Source organism: Melitaea cinxia, chromosome 3 (assembly GCF_905220565.1).
Source record: "Melitaea cinxia chromosome 3, ilMelCinx1.1, whole genome shotgun sequence".
NCBI classification, from domain to species: Eukaryota; Metazoa; Arthropoda; class Insecta; order Lepidoptera; family Nymphalidae; genus Melitaea; species Melitaea cinxia.
Window position 1 is genome coordinate 7,337,479 of NC_059396.1, and position 26,636 is coordinate 7,364,114.

Genomic DNA, 26,636 nt, shown 5'->3' on the forward strand with positions numbered 1-26,636 from the left:
TTCGGGGATCAGCTGTTCGCGCATGTGCATCTGGCGCCGAGGGGCGCTCCGCCATTGACGTGTCGCGTGGCGTTAGGCGCACGTCCTTGCGCATTTACTGGAATCTGTTCCTCGCCGGCAGACGTATCATACGCTCGGCGTTTGCGTATCATCAGTGCGTTTGTTTGGATCCCAGTGCGTAGATAGATTTTGGTGCGTCCCACTGGGCTGATCGCCAGCATGGACGCTCTTTTGGCAGCGCTCGTTGCCCTCATGGCATTAGCCGCCGCGATGGCCGCCGTGCTGAGTACGCTTTCGAAAGCGGCAATTTTCGCGATCCTCGCGATCGCGCCTTGCGTCTATCGATACAGGAAACGAATTTATGTGATCGTGAAAACTTTTCCTCGGGATGTCAAGTGAGTATTGAAATACTTTGATAAATATTTGTGACATTTGTGATTCATATTTTAAATAAAACGAAGTGATAATCCCGTAAATTATTGATGAAATGTATAATTATGTTGTTACGAATATTAAGATTAGAATAAGATGATAAGTTCTAAAAACAATACAACAAAGGAACGAAACTATGTAAGTAGTTAACTTTTGTATAAACAATTGATTTTTGTTTGGTAGAATGAGGTAGGTAAAGACAATTTGAGCTTTCATTGTTAGCAATATAGTGATATTTCCAAGTGTAGTGGACAAATTAGTTCTAAAACAAAAAACTAATTAGTTTTAAAACAGGACCCATGTACTTTTGTTCGACTTTATAAGAGAAACACCTACTCGTAGTTTAGATTTATAAACAAAGCTGCCATGGATGCGAGAAAATTTTTTGATCTCGAATAAGTTGTATAACACCCCGCTAATGGTGTTTTCAGTCGTGCGAGGTTCAGCAGACACCTAACAGTGTTGGTTTTTAAGCTTCTAATTAAAATTTCCTCGGTTTCGCACATTTCACATTTTATTGGTGACATTTTAAATGCTGTTTAGCTCAAGAGTAAGCAAACAAATGTTTAACTCTACATATTTTAATATAAGTATGGTTCGTCTGTATGCTTTTTGCATACTTATGTCTTTCATAGGTTTCGCAGAGATAAAGAAGCCTTATATATATTTGTTTTATTCAATATAACAGTCAGCTATCATACATAACATATTTTATTAAAATCATTTTATATATAAATATATTTATAGCGTATTCTGTTAAGGCTATTAATTTTTAATACTATATTATTGTTGGATTATCACGAGTGCATATTACATCGTTTATTGTTTGTATAAACCATTATATAATACTACTAACTAGCTATGCCTCGCGTTTTTACCCATGTTAATTTGAGAAAAAATAATTACTGTGCAATTTGGCTTTACACACGTGGCGCGATATGGTGTCGTTCTTTAATTTGATTTTATATTATCTAAAACTAGCGACCCGCCCCGGCTTCGCACGGGTGCGATGCTGATAGTAAATATAAAATAAATATTTACTATGTAAGCGCAAAAAAATGTGTTTATTTAAGACATCACATTAGAAACCTCTAAAACTAGCAGTGTTCTTCTACTATATAATGCATATATTATAGTACACATAAACCTTCCTCTGGAATCACTTTATTTACTATAGAAAACCGCATCGAAATCCGCGTATTTTTGCGTAGTTTTAAAGATCTAAGCACACAGACAGCGGGAAGCGACTGCTTTATACTAAGTAGGTATGTAGTGATTATGCGTCCAAATAAAACGCTATAAAAGACAAAGTTGATCTTTATAAAATTGTCTCAATGATGAAATACTTTCATTCTTAAGTATTCCTATTGTGCCTGGTTAATACTAATGGAATAAAAAAAATTGTGACCCTTTAATTTGTAGTTATCATGAATTCGTTGTGGAGTTATTTTAAAACTATTATATTTTCTAAGTTATCAATTGAAATCAAATGATGTCAAGTGTAATTTTGTACAAAGTAAATACTTGTGATGAATAATGTATCTATTTGGATAAAGATTTATATAATTTCTATAAAATCACCGTCCCAAATAGTGTATTATTTTAGAATAAACTATATTACCATAAAAAAGATTATAATGAGTAGACGCATGCTGCCGGAGATTGTTTTTAGAACTTTTGATGGCGATCAATTTCGTTAATCAGTTTTTGGGTAGGTTTAACTTATGCATCGGAAGCTCTCAAAAAAAAATATTTTTTTTTCCTTTTTATTACACTACAAATGGTCAGCTCCTATGGGTCGTAGTATGATGTTATATAGCAAATAGCTTTCCTCGGTAAATGGACTATCCTACCCAAAAATATGCTTTCATTTATAACCAATAGTTCCTGAGATAAACAAACAAAGTCTTCAGCAGAGCTGGGCACCGTTAATCAAATGGTTAGCTTCGTTAATCGCTATTCCGCTAATACAAAAATTAGTTTCGTTAAACGTTAAAACGCTACATTTTAGAAGATTTAACGCAAGTTAAAGTTAATCGTTAATCGTTAACATATGACTAAAAAAGCTGCTTATTGCTGCTTATTTAATACCGATAAAGAATGAAGTATAAAAGCAAATTTTTTAATTTGCTTAATGGAAGTTCTCCCTAGTATGTAAAATATTATTGTAAGCTCTAGTTAAAGAAATAAACTTTATTTTATTTTTTATTTATTAATTATTTTTATAACACAATAAAATACAGAATGCAAATTTAATTAAATCAATTGATTGATATAACTAAATTTGCATTCTGTATTTGCAGTTGAACGTCTTTTTTCAACTAAATTTAGCTGTCCGGCACTATGTGCATGTTCCCTTTGATGAACATCAACATATTAAAATTTTCATCAGAAAGAGATGCTCTTTTCGGTGCTAAAATATCTTTTCCCGTTAAAAAAAGACGTTCAACTGCTGCGCTCGAAGGTATTGCCGTGTTATATTTGATAAAAAGATTAATCAAAATCTGGTCTCCAAAGAATGCAGCGTCGTCAAGTGAGTCCTTGGATGGTGTATCTAGCCACATTTTGACTATGCTTTGAGCTTTTGTCTTCAAAGAGTTCTGCCTCGTTGGCCTTTCCTTGCACTGGGTAGTTACCGACTTAAAAAACCAGTTGTTACGTGTTAGGGTTCGAAGGATTTGGAAAGAAAGACCTGCTGACTCTTTTCAAGACTTTATTCACAAGCACTAGATCCAACACAAAGCACTAGGTTCAAACACTAAGCACTAAGTTCAAACACTAAGCACTCACGATGTCCTCAGTCGTAGCCAATGTCGTAGGTTTCGCTGGTATCACTCTTGATCACTAGTTTTCACTCTTGAAGTCGCCTCGAAGATCGCTCAAACTGAACTCGCCCGCCTACCTGCGGCTATTTATATCGGCCGACACGAGGCCCAGACCATTCTGGAAAGTTCGCGCACTTTTCTTAACGTCCTCTTGACACCTAGATGACCTCCTGATACGCCATCATGTATTTCACGGAGAAAATCTGGTACTCTCGTTCTTGGGACAATTATCTGAAGGTGGAACTCTCTGCCGTTAGTCTTCTCCCATTTCCGGTAGAGTATTCCGTTTTGAAGTATCAGACTGTCCCATTGAGCTCAGTACGCCTTAGTGACAGCGCCAGTGGGTGCAACCTCACCCCAGATTGGTTTTACGTCACCCCGTTTCTTCCATGTGATGATGTGCCGAAGGTCGTCATCTCTTTCTTGAGCTTCCCTCATAGCATCATTCTCCCAGATACCCAAAGGACTTGTTCTTGTTAGCTTTAATGTTACTTTATTAGATTCTTGCTTAACACAATGTTTGCAGTCTTCCGAACACGGCCTTCGTGAGAGTGCGTCGGCATTCCCATGCATCTTTCCGCTGCGGTGTTCCGCCTTGATCGCCTTTATCAACATATCAAATGTTTCGCTTTCGACAACATGTAACGGAATCCTGTTAGAAATAAAAAAGTTTACTATACATTTGTCCACTTTGGTTTGAGGTACACCACTACCGGTAGATGCAATACCGAAAGATTCTCCAACGCTCCTCTGACGTATTTTTTTACCTGGATTACTGGTACTTGCAGCGCTATCATCGTCATTTTAATTTTCAGCTTCAAAGATTTTCCTCTTAGGCTTGCCCCGATTAGAACCCGCCCTGATAATCTCTTCAAACCGTATGTATTGGGACTCGTGAACTCTCCTCATGTGTTGTTTTAAATTGTTGAGGCTCGATGCATGAACTTTTATTTTTGTTTCTTTAGGCAAGCATCTTTTACACACAAAGAGTATTTGTTGTCCCGATTTGGATACAAAATCAACATACTCACTCAAATGTGGCCATGGATTTTCTTCAGTCTCACTGGAATCTGAATCCATGATATTTTTTTAATGATCACACACTTTATTTATAAACTTACACCACACCAACTGCACTGCTCATATAAATACGCAATTTCGCAGGAAAAGACAAGAAAACAAAACAAACACTCGTTAGCTCTTGACCGTAACCGCCGATAATAAGTAATGAAACCAAAACAAAAACAATGTGAAGTGAATTTCATACAGTGCAGTTTTCCCGCTCGCACGCGCCACACCTAAGCTATATTTGTTTCACTCACACCGCGGCACGCGCTCCGCGCTGCAAGTGCCGGCGCGCTCGACCAAACTTGTCGAAACCTGTTATTCCCGCCGCGCGCGGTGCGTACTTCCATTGGGTTAACTGTTAACGGGTCCGTTAACCATTTTATAAGTTAGCTTAAAAGTTAATCCGTTACTCGAAGTGTTAACTTCGTTAATTAACTGTTAACGGATTAACGAGTTAATGCCCAGCTCTGGTCTTCAGCTTTATAATTAGTATAGATATAGGTAGGTATAGAAATGGGTAGGTATTTTCTGCATAGTAAGACAAAAAACAAATGAAATGGGTAGGTATTTTCTGCATAGTAAGACAAAAAACAAATCAACATCACCGATACCAGAAATGCTAGATCTTGAACTACATTCACGTATGTAGTTTGTGTTACCTTATAAGTTTCGTTTTAAATTCAGTTTATCAAAAGAGAACAGTCAAATGCAAAGCATTTGACTGTAGAGTTTCACTTGGTTAGACAATAGTCTAACCAAGCGAGAATTTCATATAAATATTAAATGTTTACACACATTTTTAAGTTTTAACTAGCAAGGCGGTACAACTTTATAGTAATTTATTACTTGACATAAAGGCTACAGCAATATTGCAAAATCTGTGAAGATTTTAAGTGTCTAGGATGATTCCAAAGATGTTCTGTAAAAGAAGAATTGAGAACGGAACCTTAGTAGACTGGACCCTTAGAACCTCGGTGTACGGATCTTTAAGACATGTTTGTGTCAAAACTTTTCGTAGTTACTGTATAATCCTGTAACATCATTTAATTTTATGTACCTGTGGTTGAATTTATCAGTATTATTCGTTTTAATGTTTATTATTTTATTGATCTCATCGTCAGCATTAACATTAATGTTACGAATATTATTTACATAATGAAGACCGATTATCGTCGTACTAACGATAAGTCGCTATATCATTAAGTACATTATTGGCCATTCAGAAAAATGTTGTACATTATAGTTAAGATGAATATATGTAAATAGAATTATAAAAATAAATCTCCGGTACCTAAAACATTAATAAAGGTCACCTATGATTATCATCAATAATATATTTACAATAACATAAGTGGATTTGTTTGAAAGTCTAATCGATGTAGGTATTCAACCTGTTCATAAAAACAAAATTGTTACGTGAAAGAGTTCGCGTTGCGTTTATTGAGGAAGGTTATTTAATTTAACGAGTGCGAAAATAACGTAGTCGATCTGTTACGTTTTCATGGACAATATGTTACTATGTATACCTTCTACACAATAATATGGTAACAAATAGGATATACGGGAAGTAAAATTCTACGTGGTCAAAGTCGAGCATAACCATTAGTAAGCTCTAAAGTAACGTGCTATTCACCGAGTCACAGGATCAAAGCAGGAAACTGTGTCAGTCAATCAGACAAACATCAAATCTTAATACTGGTAAAACAGCACGGAGTAGTGGATACTTAATTTAAGATCTTTGTAATATGAAGTTATTGGGGCCTGATTATTTTTTTAAAATTATCTTCTATATCTATAATTCTATACTAATAAATGGAGAGTCGGTTTTTATGGTTCCGTACCTTAAATTGAAGTTTTTTCTGTCACTTTTTCTCTTCTTCTTCTTCTTCTTAAAATGGCTTTCAATAGTGCCAAATGAGCACAGATGATTTCGCCAATGTCACGTAGAGACACTTTTTCTCATTAACGTGTAGAGGTATCAAGCTGAAATTCATATCAAATACTCAAGTCTAGTGTCCCTTGGAGCTGTGAAAAGCTCAAACTTCTAAGCTAACACAATCAAAAGATACAGATCTTTATGTTGCAAATTTTCGACACTCACAAGGGAATCAATAACTACAGGTTACTTCCCGTGAATTCAGTATCTTGAAATTTAGTATGAAGCAACGTCTTATAGCACAGATAAAGGAAAAATTACGAAAAGCATAAATTTTTAGTAACATCATATAATAAAAATATTTTTAATAACTTTATTTGTACGGAACCCTCGGTGTGCGTATCCAAATCGCACTTTACCAGTTTTTTTTTGTTCGTTTATACTGCGAAAACTATAATCGATATATACTGCGAAAACTATAACCGATCGTAATAATACTTATATCTTAAGATGCAGTGTTTGTGAAAAGGTTTTAGTAGGTATATGAGGAGCCATAAGTCCGCTCATTGTACCTACTTCACTGTCTGTAACTATATTTATGCTTTGTTTGTAATATATTTGTGGTGTACAATAAAGTATAAAATAAAATAAATAAATAAAAAATATCACAGACGTCGCTAGTTTAAACTATAAATACTAACTATAAATACAAGTTCAAATGCTTGAAAACATTTACTTGAAAACGATTAAAATCAATCCATATAGTCAACTATGAAAAGATGTATGTTACCATTTCTACCAAATCATACTTATGCAATATTTGCTGTCCTATAAATTTATATAATAATTTAACAGCATAAACACGTCACTGCCGCCAACAAGCTTTGACGTTACGACTTCGATCGATGCTAGTCTACCTAAAATACCATTGGCTACGACGTGTATAAAGAAAAAATTCCTTAGTTTAGTGCCAACTAACAATTGATTGTGCTCTGATTTTTCTTTAGCTATGATAACACTACGGCTCCATTTTAGTAAAACCCTTACATCTTTTTTACTTTAGTTTTCATAAAGAAAGAATATAAAAATAATAATTTAGGTTACTTTTTATTTTTTAATAAAAGACTTATAATTAAAAAAATTACACAAATGTGTTTCTTACATAGGTTTATATTTTTTTTTTCAATATTTAGCTGTGGGGAATATATGTGGGTATCGTGAATTTTCCTATATTAGTCAGTTGGTTGCTCGTTAGTATGCTTGCGGGCCCTGCATAAAACCAATCAATCAATCAATCAAAATTGGGAGATAGAGAGTTTTTAGTTATATTACTAGCTGTAGCCCGCGTTTCCACACACGTTAGTTTGACGAAAAAATAGTCTTTTTCATTGAATGGACTATCCAAAACAAAAATAATTTATTCGAACCAGTATTTCCTAAGATTCGAGTCTAAACAAACAACCAAACTTTTCAGCTTTATAATATTTGTATAGATGTATAGATTTGCTCGCAAAAATTGTTATATTTGGTGGTAGGTATTCGGGCACAGAAACACGGGTTTTACCTCGTAAATCCCGATTTCGCAATTCCGTGATAAAAAGTAGTTCATATGTTACTCCACAACCTCCTCTATCTTAAGTGAAAGTCCCATCGAAATCGATTCAGCTGTTGCGAAGATTCGCCAGGGCAAACAGACAGACAAACAGACAGACAGAAAGACAGGTAAAATCTCAAATATTCAGTACGTGTTCTATATTTTCCAAGATCACGAGTAATTTTATTAACTTAATTAAAAAAGAGAGGAGGTTCTCAATTCGACTGTACAACTTTTTTGTGTACCAATGTCACCTCAGAACTTATGACGTGGTGAACCGATTTCTATGATTATCTTAATCGAAAGGTGTTTGTTATGTGGTCCCATTTAAATTTGATCGATCATTAGTGCTTTCTGTGTTATATATTTTTTCGTCTACCAACGTTATATTCCATGTAGTCCATGTAGGTAATTAAAGTCAGTTTTATCGTTTGCAAGCAAACACGATTATTTTATGAGTACACGAGTGGGTACTCGGTAGCCGGTACGCAATTCCTACTATACATTTAGCGAGCTAAAATTAAAATGAACTTTGCCCATTGTGCGTGCGAACTCCAGATTTTTTACTACAGTTCCCATAGAACGTAAAAATATAATTAACAACATTAAAATGTTTATTGTGTAATATATATTTATCAATTTAATTGAAGTTAATTATTTTTTACGTTGAAACAATATACCTACGTGCGTTTTTTAAATATATAATTATTCTGGGACAATCAAAACGAATTATAAGAATTCACAGACATACATTTTTATTTCAAGGTAAATAAAAGAGCTTATAAAAGTTTGTTTCTAGAGACTGCAGTCTTGTGAACCGGATCCGGTAATGCGGTGGATCTGGCATCAGTTTGCACCTACCGGATCTGGTGCCAAAAATGCCGGATTTGGTGATGGCATTTTTTGAGAAAATAATCGCTCTATTGAAAAGTAGACCGTGATTCTTAAATGTAGGAGGCTTTTGGCGCTGAGATAAAAGACTTGATTGGTAGTTTTCAGCCATTTAGATAAGCTATAGATGCGATATAGTGAAGATATTCAGCTCTATTTACAGCTAAAACTACACTGAAGTTGCTAAGAATTAAAGCACTCTATATTGTAGTTACTTGCAGAATAATAAGAAATATTGAGATTCAATGGGATGTTTTGGAACCTAACAACTATAACCATAACTAAGTATTGGATATGCGAAACAACTCAAACATTAAAGTTTTGGATGATTTCACAGGGATCTATCGCAGAAGGAATTTAAATAATACATGTTGTGCTGTTTCTTTCTTCTTCTCTCGTTTCTGATATTTTCCCGGTCAAATAAGTCGCGTGTGTCCTTTATTTTTTTAGAGTATGTACTCAGAATTTGTTACAGTAATTACTGTATACAATAAATGTTAAATATTAATTAATTGTAATAACATACTCATTGTAGTAAGTACTGACGTTTCCTTTAAAATCGAGTTTCTGTAACTGAAATTAAAGGATAATTCGATTTTTTTTAATCTGTAACCATATTCAGAAATATTCTTATTCACATCCGTATCCGGAGCTACATCCGTAATATTTCTGATTGAAACCAAGATACTAATACGCGTGAAACTTGTGGAAGAAAAAGTAGAGAAGATTTACAATCACTACAAATGTTTAACATTAATTGGAATAATTAAAATGAGCCGCTTCACCAAGTGGTAACACGATATGTTCGAAATTGAACTGTTCGTGAGTAAAACGAATTGTTTTTTTGAATAAATGAACTCGGTTTAATTCGAGAAATGTAGGAGTTGTGAAACCCAATTTACAGCTTACATTTGTAGCTCTAATAGAAATCGATTTGAATATTTTTAGCTTCTTTTTATTCGATATTATAATTTGTTTTGGAACTGACATTCTCAATATTATTATTAACGTAATTTAATATAACATGTACTGTTTCTTTACGCTTCATTAACGTTCTACTTATGTTGGAATGAAAAAGAAAAGTTAGGTTATTATGAATGAAAACGACACCGGATTGTAATCCCTGATTGTATCCTTATTATATGGGTTAATCCGAAATACTTTATCTTTCTATTTCTGGCACTTCGGTGTCTAGACCACACTTGAAACAACATCTTATGAAAAATAATTAATCAGACCCTCAAATAAGAATGAAGAAAAATCAAAATGTTGATTTTTTTTAAATGATATTATTTTTGACGTTCGTTAAGTGTGTGTTACCTTGTGGCGAAATAATTTCGACTCGGCGTTGTAAACTTCGAAATGATTTTGCGATAACTTGGGAACACATTGAAACTGATGCAGTTACAAGCGCATTGGTCAAAAATAGTGATAGGAAGCGTTGAGAAATTTTATTTTTCGTGTTTTTTGTTACATGTCGATATTTCAAAATAAAGATCGATCCATTTAATTTGACTAAAGATTTTTTTTTGCATTAGCGCTACTTATACTATTCTAATGCAGAGGTAGTAAACACTTAATATATAAAAATCTCGTGTCGCGGTGTTTGTAGTTAAGCTCCTCCGAAACAGCTGGACCGATTCTCATGAAATTTTGTATACATATTGGGTAGGTTTGAGAATCGAACAACATCTATTTTTCATCCCCCTAAATGTTATGGGTAGTCCAACCCAAATTTTTTTTCTTTTATGTTTTAGTTAAATTATTTATATATTTTTTTTATATCACTAGGTCGGCAAACAAGCGTACGGCTCACCTGATTACCATCAGGCGATCACCGTAGCTTATAGACGTCTGCAACGCCAGAAGCATCGCAAGTGCGTTGCCGACCCAACCCCCCCCCCCCAGGAGCTCTGGTCACCATACTCACCAACAGGAACACAATACTGTTTGAAAACAGTATTATTTAGCTGTGATCTTCTGTTAGGTCGAGGTACTTCCCCAGTCGGACTGCTCCATATTTTGAGCAGGGAATTCCTGCTGTGCCGTACCTCAGTTTTTTCGCAATTTCACCTGCAATAAACTTTTATAGGTAGTCCCTTATAGTCCTAACATACAGCATAATATTCATGCCTTTCCCAATAACGAAAATATGTTTTTGTTTATATCAGATCTGTAACTGCGACATGTAGGAAATACTATTATCATATACGATTATTATAATTATTTACATTACATTATACAATATTTACTGTTGTCGACTTTTCGCGTATTCTGTGAAGAAAATTATGATTACTCGTGTTTCGTTACACATCTTATAGGTATATATAAAATTGTCGTGTCACAATTTTAGTCAATATACTTCTCCAAAACGGCTGGACCGATTATTATGAAATTTTGTGTGCATATCGGGTAGGTCTGAGAATCGACTGACATCTACTTTTCATACCCCTAAGTTATAATGGGGGGAGAGGGTAAGGGGGTTAATAACATATATGGCAAAACAACGTTTGCGGGGTCAGCTTGTCTTATATATAAAATTCTCGTGTCACATGTTAGTTAACATACTCCTCCGAAACGGCTGGACCGATTTTTTTGAAATTTTTGTATATGGCAAAATAATGTACGCGGGTTCAGCTAATAATTTTATAAAAAAATGTCGGAGGTAAATAATTTCTCTATTTAAATAATCAGTATGTATATTCGACCGCTTTCAATCGACATCGGTATCATGAAATGCGTGTGTATTTTGTTTTATTTTTTATATGTTTACTAAACAGTTATGTTAGTGGCATCGGAACCATTTGCTCTTCTAGTAGTCTTATCGTAGTTATCTTGACATCTTTATCTTAAAGAATCGGGCAACTATTTCACAAGTTATACTTTATGTATAAAGACTAGCTTTTGCTCACAAATTCATCTGTAAATTTATTTCGTGCAAATTTGTTAATCAACCGGAGAAGCGCAAACATTGTCTACAAGTAACATAACTGTCATGATCGGTCCTCTTAACTAATAATAATAATAATATTCTTTATTGCACACCATTAAAAGATACAAACAAATGTAGTATAATTAGAGGAAGATGTACAAAGGCGGTCTTATCGCTAAAGTGTAAGATAAGAAAATTAAGTGTAAGATATAAAAAAAAAACGGATTAATTAACTTGAAATATCTTCAAATATGGTTATAGAAGGTCGATAATTATATAAATATTTTGAAAAACCAATAACAATAAAACATCTATCGAGTGAGCTGTAACTTCAAGTCTCAAGTAAAATGTTTTCTTTCCAAGACAAGGTCATAAAATAAACATTCACAGCATTTACATTAAAGTTTATTAGAAAAAAAATATTATATTATAGGTAAGTATTATAATATTAGTTAAGTGTCCAATATAACATTTCATAAGTTAGTGACATTGGTTGTCATGTTCTTTCAATGCTTATTAGAACATTATACAGTTCGTTTATATCTAACATACATATCACTTGTATAAATGTTAACAAACGTATTGACAAATTTAATTCCGTCACTGTTGGATTTTTTTTATAAAACATCCTATAATCTTCAAATTTTTGTTCAATATATTAAATATACTAATATTATAAAGCTGAAGAGTTTGTTTGTTTGTTTGTTTGTTTGTTTGTTTGTTTGAACGCGCTAATCTCAGAAACTACTGGTCCGATTTGAAAAATTATTGTAGTGTTACAAAGCCCATTTATCGAGGAAGGTTATAAGCTATATCACGCTAAGACCAAAAGGAGCGGAGCACCATTGAAGAATGTTTCAAAGTCGGGGGATTCTTTTTGGCTTTTGAGAGCTGCCGCTGCGTGCGTTGCGGAAACAGTTAAAGTTTCGCAAAAATCATGTATGACAGAATTGTTCCCCTTTAAAAGTTCTAAAAAAAAAAAATATCTTTCTTTTATATCTATCTTTTAAGGTTGGCTCACTATAACCTTTTTTATGCCAACAAAGTTTGTTCTTAAATAATGCATTATTTGCGAAGATGTTTTTATAAACATGACATTGATCCTTATCTAAATAAATGCGTTATTCATCACAAGTATATAATTTAAAACAAAATTGCCTTTTACATAATTCGATTTCAATGAGTATCTCAGGAGATATCGCAGTTTTAAAATAACATCGCAACAAAATAATGATCAAGTATTGCGCGCGCCTCAGTTCCACTAACAGAAAATTATTTAATATTGTGTTTTTGCTTATATAAAGAACTTTTTTCAAAATTTGTTAATATAATAGTTTTGTTTTTATAGTTGTATTACACTTCTGTAGATATTTATTTCTTGATCAAAATTAATACCAATCCTTATGAGGTCACTGGTTTGTTTTTATTATCGTCCTAGGATTTTGTCATTTATTATATGAACGTTGTTTGAATATCTTGTAGCGTTTTTGGGTTAGGTATTTTTTTTGTCTTGTAGAAAAAAAAATCGGAAGTGCTTAGCGAAATTGAATTAAAAAGGTGAATAAACTTAAACATTTTGCCATGTCCAAATAATGTAGGGAATGATCCCCACATTAGCGCTCGGAATCAACTGAATGTGTGTACGTTACCAGTATACTGAACAAAAATAGACTAAATATATGTATATTTAACTAAATATTCAATATAATATATATTTTATTCAATAATCCCTCGACGATGAAATTTCAAATATTTGGTTATGACTTACAATTTGTATGAAAACTAGTATAAAAGTGGAATTGTCAATCACTAACAGTTACCCCACTGTTGCAATTTTGTTGAATTTTGTATAATTAAGTTTGAATAGAGGCTGAGTGACCTACCTTTGCGTGGTACATTGCGGAGCAGATTATTGGAACGAAGTTCCTTACGGGCAGGCTTGACATTTGGCTGGGCGACCGAACTGAAAAAAAATGTGATACTAAAACCCTAAGAAAAATTGTATAACGGAAGTGACGTAATATCAGTCACACAACTGTATAATATGACTGTATTATATTATGTTTGTAAAACTAAAATATTACTAGTAAGCTTTTTTTTAATATTTATGTAATTTTATAGTGTCGACAAAAATAAATAGACATATTTTTTTTTTATTTCACTTAATAGTTTAAATTATTATTATTATTATTATTTGGTTTGATTTATTTTATTTTACGTTATTTGTTATTTTGTAAAATAATGAATTTCCTAAATACTTTTATGTACGTAATTAAAAACCAATCAACAAAATTAAAAAAAAATCAAGAACTAGAAAATATATATAAAATTCAAATTTTTTTTTTCAAATTGTGTTGCTTCTATATTATCCGAAGGAACTTCATTCCTACCTGGTCCTGGTGTCCCATGACACCACAAATTTTTTTTTGTGTACTTTTTTGTGTCTGTATGTTTTTTGCCTACTTCTCGTATTTTATTTAACGAACAGTATGTGATACCACAATAAATATATAGTTTTTAAATTTCAACCAACTAAATTTCAACAAAGTAGGTCAACTAAGAATAAATAGATATTATTGACGCAACGCTACGTAACATCAATATTACTTTGTATTTCTAACAAGTTACAAAAACTTTTTAAGGGTTTATCGATCTAACGATGATAGTGAAATAAGCTATATAACATTTTTCATCGTCGCTAGTGCGACCAAGGCTGCGTGGTCTTCATTTAATTATAGGATTACGATCGCGTCGACTTCGCTGGAACGGGCTAAACGCCGCAATGCCGTTTGATTATTTTCTAAACACAGTATTTTACTTTCCAATCGCTGATTTTAATAAAAACCATTTGCTAGAAGGCATGGGACTTTATTATGTACTTTATATTTGTTGTTTGAATTCTTTTCTTGTTTCATTGTACTAACCTTATTATTAAGAATCAATAATAATAATAATCAAATTTATTTTTTTCATAAAATTGGACGATTTCACTGGTCTTTTCATTTATTAATAATGAATAAATGTGAGGTCGCGATCTCTTGATGATGTAATCCCGCAGCCTGGATTTCGGGATTCGAGAACTGATATATAGGTTTTATACACGGTGCAAGTTTGCACCTGCAACTCATTATGTACCTCTCATTAAGCTTTAAACGATTTAACAATTATGGATTTTAGAATAATAAGTTAACTAGTAATATTATTGGTTAAAAACTTCTCACTATTATTTCTAATTAGTCTTAGCATTAACTTGTTGGGCTGTTTGAAAGAAATAGATAATAATTAGTAATAAGATGCCCATTGTATTCACATTCTGTAACTATAGTAAAACTATGTTTCATTTATTTGTATTAGGTATGTAAAGTGTACAATAAATTATAAATAGTTAAAAACAACTATTACTTTCATAATAGTGTCAATGTCAGTGGACCGGCACTTTAGGTACATCTAGTTATAATAAAGCAAAGTTCTGCCTCATTATCCCTCGCTCAGATAATGTTTCCAAATACGGCGTTATTAAAGGTATGAATAAATACCTGAATATTTGCTCTTGTTTGCACATTTATGCCCAAATAACAGCTACCTACTTTCTATCTACTTGGAAAATATTGACGTCTTCCACTATTTGTTTTCCATATCATAATAATCAATCCAAAAAATCCTTAAATCCTAAAACTTAAAATTATTTCTTGAAATGCAGTTCTTAAAATTTATCATGGTAAGGAAACAAGCATAACAGCGTAACGAAATTAGTTCCATTCCACCTTCTTTATAAAAAAAGTGCCCTTGCAAAGCTATAAGACGTGTAGAGACTGTTAGAGTGTAACAATTTTTACAAATTTCATTGTAAACAGAAAGTTTTTACCTAGATTACAAATCAAATCACTCATAAGTCATAACGCATTACTTATGGATGTACATACTCAAAACTAAGACATGTATTATTACTATCTATTCTTGCCGTTTAGCTTTAAATATGGATTTCCACAGTAGTAGTATATTATGGGAGCTCCTACCAGTTGTCATGTGTCATATGACATTTTCTCATATGAATATTTAAAAGTAAGCTCTCTGGAAAATGTTTTATATCGATTATTATTTACTTTTTCAATTGTAAAAAGAACCTTACACTTATATTTATTGATTTATTATTAAAAACACGAATAAGCCCTGCGTATGATGTTTGATTTGATTGATGAGTAAATTGAATAAAAAAATAAGGTATTAATTACCAAAATATTACGTCATAGGTAACATTTCTGGTTCAATAAAATTTAAAAAATTGCGGGTATTCCAAGCAAGAGGGCTAATCTATGGTTATTCAGAAAATACAAGATATATACTAATATAGGAGATATAGGTTTAAATATTTAAAAAGCTATTAGAAAACATGACTGTGTTTATGATATGTTAGGATAATTTGGATTCAAGGCTTTTAAAAGTTTTGTAATACATTCAAGTAAATACATTTTTAGTTTTAAATATACAAGCGCTAAGGTTAAAAATTGCTATTCAAAAAATACCAATCATTTAATGGTATTTTAAAATTCTGTGCTTTTATATAAACTTGTATCTAATTCTGAAAAATCTAATTAGACGTGCCATTGCGTTCAGGCTTTTGAGGATTATGTCACTTCTTTCCAACTAATTTGTTTAAGCATATAATTGTTGTTAATGTACCCTTTTTAAATTATCATACATTTTATAATTATTCATCATATATATTAAACTGTTATTATAGATTTCTATGGCGATATGCAAACGCGATGGTCCGCTCAAAGCGGTGGGGGCGCAACAATTGTACGGTGGCGGAGCTTTTCACAAAACGTGCGTTGAAGAATCCCGATGCGCCATGCTTCATCATGGTTGGAGACAAAACTTGGACATTCAGAGAGGTAAACTATTAGGTTCATTGTAAAAAGAAAAATTAATTTTACTGTCAAAATTCTTGTGAGTTTTACATGATTTAAGAGCCATTTCACAATTTTACGCTCTGCAAGTTTAGGTAAATTTGGTCGCATCGCGCGAGTCGTACGAGCCGCGCGATCTTTGTGCTAGTACGTATAGTGTGACAACCAAAAGACCATCGTGATCATTTTCTGATGTATAATAAAAATTATAACTATGGTATAAAATGTTTTTTACATAATTAATTTGTTAAAAATTTCAAGTATGTTATATAACAACAGTCAATAAATTTAAAATAAAATAAAAAAAATCAATTTTATGAAACAATTTTTTAAAATTGATTTAGTTTTTTCAGTTTACGAATGAATCTAATATTTACGATATGAATAAAAAAGCATTTAATGACATCGACACCGACAAACATATTAATTAACAAATAACAAGACAAACAGATTGAAATGCCTATTTGTATTGATAGTGTGAGAAAAGAAAATTAAATTATACATTTGTTTACAGAAATTATCATTATATTATTTTACAGTCATTTTCGTAATATGTTTATTTTATTTACATTTTATTATGAAAGTATCAAATGCGTTTTATCCGCTATAACAACAGGCGCTTGGCGCGTGTGAGCGAAAGAGACGGCTGCGCAGAATTTGGCGTGGACCTTACCTCTAAGAGCGCTAGCGCTCGACTGATTTACCGGGCTTGATGCGTGGCAATATATACTATCTTTTTATTATTTAATATAAAATGTATTAAAAATAATTACATCTTTTAATTATTTTTTTTTGTATTCCTTAATGATGTAAGTTTACTTTGATGAAGATAGTTCGTTAAAATTTCTTAGTTTTCTAAGAGAAATATCGCTTTTAAAATTGTACTTATTTGGAAAATATTCGTAACTTTAAATTTTTTTTATCGTTTAATAGAGATACAAATGGAATAAAAATCTATGATAGTGGACAACAAAATTATATTCCACATATTATGATATTTTTTTAAAATGGTTTCAACGTAGAGGTTATTGAAAAGTAGGACTTCAAAGTATACATTGCGACCGTTTACCCAGGGAGGAGGCTGATGAAAAGGTTAATAATTTTATACAAATAATATAAATCAAAATTCTGATCTGACTATGGACTACAACAAAGGTTGCTCTATTATATTTCAAGAATATAAATTACATTATTGCATCCAACACTGAGGTTAACGACGTCAAAATATTACAATTTCGCGGATTGTTACCGATTTTTGTGAAATGGCTCTTAAAATGAAGACTTTTAAATTATAGTAATATATTTTTAAACAATTACTGTTTATTGTTTAAGTTAACATTTACCAAATGTTAGTTCACTGGTTTGGGTTTTATGAGTACTACAGTGAAGCTTATAGAATACAAAAACATACGATCATCGAGAGTTGTAATATTTCAGATAGCATTCAACTCAAACAGGGTAGCAAGAGTGATGCAAGATCACCTGGGCTTAAAGCGAGGTGATGTCGTGTGTGTGTTTATGCCAAATTGCGCCGAGTACGTATACACGTGGCTCGGTATGGCCAAGCTCGGCGCGGTGTCTGCGCTCATCAATAGCAATCTGAGGCACCGGCCTTTGCTGCACTGCATTCAAGTAGCAAAGGCGAAAGCGATCATATTTTCTGAGCCTTTGGCTAGTGGTAAGTGTAAAATAAAAATTATGTACATTAGACGAAATTCGCTGATTAAACGTGACAATAATTACTATTTTTTTACATTTTTTACGCAAAAGTAATAAACAAAAAATGGTTACACAGGCTACTAAAATCTTTATTAAAATTTATATTAGATAATTATGATTAGATAATTTAATTAACAGAGAATTTATATAAAATGGACGTTAGGCTAGACGTGTACGTATGTACCTCGATATTGATTTTCATTTTCTAATAGGTAGAGCTTTACGTTTTACCTGTTTGATATTAACTATAATGTAAAGGCTTTTAAGTAATTTGATATTAATAATAGATATTAAGTTAATGAAGTTCAGTTAATCATATTATCTTCATTGACGTCACAATCATTTAATGCCTTAAATGTGATATAAAAATTAAATCAATAATGTGTGCAACATATGAAAGTAACTCTTTTCAAAGTGTTTTTCCAATCGCCTAAATTCGTAACTATATACTTACGAGTTATTTGTCGATGAAGTCTCCGAGTACTTATTAATAACACTCTTACACATTCTATGGATTGTTTGAAAAAAAATTAATTCCCAATTTAGATGTATATAAAATGCCACTTTTGACAATTGACCAAGACTAACATCTCAAATTTTGTCCTTCTTAGCTATCGCAGAATTAGGAAATCAACTTCCGCCCGATATGAAGCTTTTCCAACTGTACGGCGATTGCGCCCCAGGGGTAATTGATCTCTGTGCTGAAATGTACAAGCACCCACCAGACTACCCTGTCCTGACAGACAAACCACAATACCGGGATACGCTTCTCTACATTTACACATCAGGAACTACTGGCATGCCTAAAGCTGCTGTTTTACCGAATTCTAAGTAAGTAAGATTTAGTGAAATATTATAAATATAGGTAATGCATAAAAGAAAACCACGTATCACATATACCTGCGTTACGATCGATAATTGCATATCGGTTCAATGAGCATAAATTCCGTTTCAATGTCTGGCAGCATGAGTAAAATAAAATAAATAAAGTGCTCACATCGCATAATTTTAAATAAAATCGTACGTACGTAGTTGTACGATTACTAAGTTTCTTCAGATTTTTAACCAAAAAATACAACAATATTCTATATCTAACATATCTATCTAATACAAAAATATTCATCACATCATCATCACATCAGCCTATCGCAGTCGACTACTGGACATAGGCCTCCACAAGTTCGAGCCAAAAATGGCGTGAAATATTATATATAGTTGTTGACTTTTTGTCTACGACTCTAAAGTTGATTAAGATCCCAAGCAAGTTTTGTCTATTGCAAGTTTGCGATATTGTCAAGTGTTATGAAGTCCAAATCCCTTGACAAGAGTTTAATAGAATTATTCGACAGGTACCTGTTGATCGTGGTGGCCACAGTGCACATGCTGGGACTGCGCTCGTCGGACCGCATGTACAACCCGCTGCCTCTGTACCACACGGCGGGCGGGCTGGTGGGCACAGGCGCGGCGCTAGTCGACGGCATCCCCTCCGTGCTGCGTTCCAAGTTCTCTGTCACTAACTACTGGACCGATTGCATCAAGTATGACTGCACGGTAAGTTGAATTTTCTCTCCCGCCCTTGCCAAACCTCCCCAACCTAGTGTGATGTCACCATTGTCACTTATTTTGCATTTTTATTATTTTCATTTAACTAACAATTAGATATACTCTATTCTGAACTGTGGTGTAACAAAATTTAGGATTCCTCCCCGCCATTTATCACACAATGTCACACTTCGTCGACCCCCTATCGTCGATTTTTGTTTGAATAGGTAGCAAATTTTTCCACTTCCTTAAACTGCTGATTGCAGCGTATATTATATGGCTGACCTCAGCAACTTGAGGTCTCTACGGAAATGAGTTGTCAAAAATAACAACTAGATTTCTTATTGTATTACTAAATTCTAATTTCGAGTCATTAAAACAGACGTAAAGTAGAGAGGAAACAATTACTTTAGATAGTTATATATAATTACCTTATTAGAATTTATCGACAATATGACCATATGATTTGTACCAAGAACATATAACTGCAAGTTCCTGGTTAAGTTTATCAATATATATATATTTCTCTCCTCTTCCTTTTTTTGAAGTCGGTTAAAAATGCACCCTCATTTTCAATTGAAAATTCTCACGTCAAGGTACCAGCTTTTTTAAAAATGTTGGTGGGTTTTTGTTAGTTGAAATCTCTACTTTCTGATGGTGTCAAAAAAAATACAGTACTATGGTAAATGTTCTCAGAAAAATGCAGAAGTTGTGTCTAAAAAGTAGTTGTAGTCGGTGTAAGACAAAGCAAAAGCCAGTGTAGTGTGTTTATGTTATACACAGGTCGCACAGTACATCGGCGAGATGTGTCGCTACCTGGTGTCGGCGCCGCCTCGAGACACAGACGCGCAGCACCGCGTGCGCATCCTAGTGGGCAACGGCATGCGCCCCGCCATCTGGCAGCAGGTAGTCGACAGGTAAATATTCGAAAATCGCTAGTATTGCTGATTTAGCAAAGATTATTATTCCAGAAAATGTTGGTCATTATAAATAAAATGTGCTGTTATACTTGACGGAGTTATGTCTCTGCTAAGGCTATTTTTACTAACAGAATATCTGTAATTCTTACAAGTTATTTCTTTATATTGATTTTAATGTAAATACTATTAATATAATTACCTATTATTTATATTACACACCCCTTAAATACAGCAACATTTGCAACAAGTAAAGAAAGATGTACAAAGGCAGACTTTTAAGTTTATAGTCAGATGAGCGATCTCTTCCAGACAACCTTTGTGTACAGGACATAGTATAAATAGTGAAGGCAGATTAGGGAGTGTACAAAAAGCTTATACGTATAATTATCATTAAACCCTGTGACATTGGGATGTGGATAAAACGTTTTTATGAAATTGAATTAGTTTTTCCATTTCGCGGTGCTTGTTGTTTCAAGTGACTAATATTTTGTTACACTTATTCATTTTACATATTTATTTTGTAGGTTCAAAGTTCCACAGATAAATGAGATTTACGGCGCGACAGAAGGGAACGCTAACATCAGTAAGTATTTAGTTATCGTATAGTCGTGTCGTATCGTATTGTCGTATATGGTATAGTTAGGTATCTGGATTATTTGTTTTCGTTGTTTGATATTACAAAAACAAATACCAATGACATCAGTGCGTACAGTATAATTTTTGCGGTGTATAATTGTTTAATCATAATTAATATTTATTGAGTCACTTGGTACACAATGAGTAGTGATTATATACATGAGAATAATTATTATGTATTAATAACGCTGGACTTTGGTAAAGTTGTCGGTAGTTAGATTAACCTATTAAAAAGTTAGTTAGTTTTAACTGTTAACTTTTGATGTAAGTACATACTTAAAAAGCGTTTTCGGTACGACAAAGTCAGCCCTGCGGTCACCAACCCGCCTGCCCAGCGTTGTGGCTATGGGAAAAACACATGAGTTCCTGCCATAATGTCTGGCGTGAACTTGGAGAGACCTATGTCTAGCAGTGGACTGCGATAACCTGAAGTGATTTTAAAAAAATACTGGCGCGTAGCCACGTTCGGATCTGACCCTGCTTTTCAATCCGAGGTCGTGGGTTAATTTGCCTTAAGTACAAATAACCGTATTAAGACTTATATATTTAACATATCAACACCAGCAATTTATACTAAGCTAACTCATAAAAGTGAACTTTACAATAGAGGCTTATAAAAGGGAAAAACGTGATAGGTACCTTTTATATTAATTAAGAAACTTATTTGAAATTTAGTATCTTTAATAGTTAATTTATTCATTGCAATTTCACATTTTTTTTATCAAGTTTTATCAAGTTCGCATTAAAAAACCAACTTATCGAAAATTCGAGTTGGCGTAGTACCTATAAATTGTTGGTGTCGATATTATTTAAAAAAAATGAGAATTATTTTCCATTATAATATAAAATATATATTTTCTTTTTTAATGCATTAACGTTGATAGTAGTGAAGTACTATCAATTAATGGTATTTAACTAATGGGTTTGCGATAAATATGAAGAATGAACAAGTAAATTATTTCAGGTCTATTTATTATTCAAATTTGCGCTATAAAACATGTTGTTGACGTATACATTAGTATCTACAACCGCTCAGGTATATTGGTGCGGGTGGGCACTGAGTAAAACTCGGCGGTCGGGGGCTTTATTCTTATTCAGGATAGATTTTTGTGCTTGTATAAACATTTGTTTCCATTTATTGTGCTTTGGGAGCACGTAAATATGTCGGTCTCGGTCATTACTATAGACACGGGAAAGCGATTGTAACTCATCATCTATTCGTACGATTTATTTAATTGCCTAAAGCACTGACACGATCAGTCGGAGATGCAGGTTCGATCCCCTCTGGAACGGTTAATTTTTGATATGATATTAAAATTGTTTATACATCTATGTCTATATATCAGTCTATATCTATAATCTATACAAATAAATAAAATTATAGTGTCTGTTTGTAATATTAAAATAACAGCTTTTTACTAAATGCATATGGATGTATACACGATACATATCATCATTTCAGCCTATTGCAGTCCACCGCTGGACACAGGCCTCCACAAGTTCGCGCCAAAAATATGTGAATTCATGTGTGTAGTCCATAGTCACCGCGCTAGGCAGGCGGGTTGGTGACCGCAGGGCTGGCTTTGTTGCACCTAAGACGCTGCTGCCCGTCTTCGGCCTGTGTATTTCACAGCCAACGGTTAGATGGTTATCCCGCCATCGGTCGGCTTCTTAAGTTCCAAGGTGATAGTGGAACCTTGTTATCCCTTAGTCGCCTCTTATGACACCCACGGGAGGAGAGGGAGTTGCTAAATTTTTTAGTGCCGTAGCCACACGATACATATACCAAAATAATATTTTTTAAAAATTTCGTCTGTCTGTCTGTTTGTTCCGGCTAATCTCTGAAACGGCTGGACCGATTTGGACAGGACTTTCACTGGCAGATAGCTGATATAGTAAGAAGTAACTTAGGCTACTTTTATTTTAGAAATTTATTTATTTTATAACTCTGCGAACTGATCAATTACTTTTTTCTTAAATTTCACGCGGACGAAGTTGCGGGCGCAGTCAGTTAGGAAATATACCCACCAATCCGCACTGGATCAGCGAGGTGGATTAATCTCCGACCCATCTCCTATATGGAGATTGAAGAAAGAGCCTGAAGCAGTAATACATTACAGGCTGAAACGCCATCAACACAATGACATATTAATTCATAAAATAACATATTAATATAACTTTTTTTGTCTAAACTCTCTAAACATCGCTAATTTATCTGTATCATCGTAAACATCACATATTATCTTTGTGAGTTGACTTACTACTTGAAGTATCGTCGAGTAGTTTGATGATACATCACGCATGTTAATATAATAATATACCACACTACGAACAACGTTTTATAATTAGTCTGTGAATTAAAACACATTGTTTAGAACTGTTTACAAATGTTGCATTAGAAGTTAATTTTAAATGTCAACGACATTAAAATAGTTGGCAATTAAGTACATCTAATATTAGACTGAAATCGCTCTGTCTGTCGTCTGTACTGTTGTGTGTACCGCGTGAGAATATTTAAATAGCTACAATAATGGAATGGCAGATATCAAATATCGAGCTTGCAACTCTTTTGTTTAGACTTTGAGCGTAAAGATACTATTTTTTTTAATTTAACTATGAATAAAATATGTGTTTCATTTTTACAGTCGTATAGAACAAGGGATTGATAAATTTAATTTAACAACTTTTTTAACCTATCATAATACTTTTTCTTAAAATCTCCGTATACATTCACAGTCACTTGTCTTTTTAATTTTACTGAAATGTGAAACATTTTGACGTCATTTTCATTTTTGAGGAATTTAAATCTGGTTCATTTCGTTGATCTAACGAACATTTTATATATCTACAATAGAAATTTTAGTAACGAACTACCTATCGATAAGTAAAGCTTCGATGAAAATATATTTCGTAGTATGTTATAAATAGCTTTGTAACTAGTAAATATTTATAATACGGTGTATGCAGGTTTAAATACTGTATGTTGAAAGAATTTTCCTTTTAACCTTAATTTAGTGTCCGTAATTAAATTAATAGCGCGTACTTTTAGATTACTTTTTCATGTTATTTTTAAATAGCTGTACCCGCGACTTCGTTCGCATGGGAGATTTTACCTGGATAGTGTTATTATCTTTTAACGGCGTGATCCTGATCCCGTAAGAATTATGTGATAAAGAGTACACCTATGTTATCCTGTGACCTCTTTTATGTTATTATAGGCGTTTCAGAGACAGATGACATACACATAGAGAGACATACATACAAACATTTGAGAATGTTTTTAATTTACCATTTAAATAAAAAAATAACTATAAGGACTTAACAAAACAAAGTGAATTATTTGGTAAGCAGAATGAAGAATTTTTTTTTGCTATTTTTTGTATTATTTACTTTAAAACATACGCTTCTGGCGCTATCTGGGTAGTAGTTACTCGCGCGCGATAAATGTGGTTTTCCACGTAAATCCCATTTAGCGAAAATTACTGGATAAAATCTGTTCAGTAGTTCCGAAGATTAGTCCGGACAAACGGAACGATAGATAGACAAAAATTTCAAAATCGTTTATTCGTGTTTTAGTAACGTTTAAAAAACTATAAATGCAGTAGAAAACCACAGTTCTTTTAAATTCATAGACAACACATCAATTTTATCTAATATATAAAATTCTCGTGTAGCGGTGGTGGATTCTGGGACGAATAGTAAGGTGGTGTGTACTTGTAAATGTATTAGGCTTGTTCTATACATTGATGGTATATAATTATATATCGTAAATGTAAGACGTGTTAATCTCCAGTCAACGTGGACAACACGGTGGGCGCAGTGGGCTTCCTGCCGAAGCTGGTGCCCGCCTGCCTGCACCCCATCGCGCTCGTGCGCGCCGATGACGCCGGCGACCTCGTGCGCGGACCCGACGGGCTGTGCATTCGATGCCAACCAAGTAAGTATCCCTATACTCTAAATTAAAATTGACTTATTTCGAGTAGGCAACAACACGCTTTTTTGAATCGTCATTTCATCATCATTTCAGCCTATCGCATTATCATTGCAATCGTCATTTATTTTTATTACAAATTAATATTATATTCGTTTTTAATAAGTTGATTATAGTCAACGTAAAGTTACCACCGAATCATAATATCATTATCATCATCATTTCAGCCTATTGCAGTCCTCTGCTGGACATGAGCCTTCACAAGTTCGCACCAAAAATGCCATGAACTTATGTGTGTTGCCCATAGTCACCACGTCGAGCAGGCTGGTTGGTGACCGCAGGGCTGGCTTTGCTGCCCGTCTTCGGCCTGTGTGTTTCAAAGTCAGTGGTTGCATGGTTATCCCGCCATCGGTCGGCTTTATAAGTTTCAAGGTGGTAGTGGAACTGTGAGGGAGTGTATAGAGAGGGGTCTGTTCTCGTGGGTGTCATAAGAGGCGACTAAGGGATAAGCCTGCCGCCTGCCCAGCATGGTGACTATGGGCAAAACACATGAGCTCACTCATTTTTGGCGTGAACTTTTGGGAGGCCAATGTCCAGCAGTGGACTGTGATAGGCTAAAATGATGAAGACCGTTTTGTATGTTTTAAGTTTTAGGTCGTCTTATTTAAGTGGACCATCTAATTAATTATAATATGCAAATATTTTTTTCTTATATAGCTAATGAGCGATTAGCGATTTATAATCGTGTTTGCTGGCAAACGAAAAAAAAACCTACTTTAATAACATCGAAAAATTTCCTTATCATGGTACAACACTTAGGATATGTCCTTTCCAACAAAAAAAGAATTATCAAAATCGGTTCATAAACGACAAAGTTATCCCCGAACATACATTATATATATACACGGTCGAATTGAGTAACCTCCTCCTTTTTTAAAGTCAGTTAAAAATAGTCCTAATTAAGCTGAAAATAAAGTGATAAATAAAGTTAAAAATAAAATAAAAATTTTATTAGACTAAAAAAATTATAAATACTGTCTATCATGGCATAAATTACACAATATGCGGATACTGTTTTCCGGTATGTCTACACTCGCTTGCAGAGTATGTCATACGATCCTTCCTTATAGAATATATACATAGAATGATATATGATGATAATGACGATCCATATATATATATAAGTACGTTAACTACATTGATTTTTTTGGTCATAATCTAATAAGTACATTCATCAAAACTTTTAGTGTAAATGTAGAGTCTCTATTGTGGAATAATTGCTTTTTTATTGCCTATCTAGAGATAATTTATACAAATTTAATTTCCACTTAACTAATAGGTGACTAAATCTATACTAGTA

At 33.4% G+C, this 26,636-nt stretch overlaps 1 protein-coding gene across 1 annotated transcript in view; it reads left to right on the forward strand.

The window, feature by feature from the left end:
- Window positions 1–98: 98 nt before the first annotated feature.
- LOC123669366 (long-chain fatty acid transport protein 4-like) overlaps window positions 99–26,636 on the forward strand; it is a 30,946-nt gene continuing 4,408 nt past the window's right edge. The window contains exons 1-8 of the mRNA XM_045602972.1: window positions 99–395; window positions 16,360–16,513; window positions 17,966–18,206; window positions 18,859–19,078; window positions 19,597–19,798; window positions 20,573–20,706; window positions 21,234–21,292; window positions 25,139–25,282. Of these exons, the coding sequence (XP_045458928.1) occupies window positions 220–395; window positions 16,360–16,513; window positions 17,966–18,206; window positions 18,859–19,078; window positions 19,597–19,798; window positions 20,573–20,706; window positions 21,234–21,292; window positions 25,139–25,282 (1,330 nt within the window). The 5' untranslated portion in view covers window positions 99–219. The remainder of the gene's footprint in view (window positions 396–16,359; window positions 16,514–17,965; window positions 18,207–18,858; window positions 19,079–19,596; window positions 19,799–20,572; window positions 20,707–21,233; window positions 21,293–25,138; window positions 25,283–26,636) is intronic.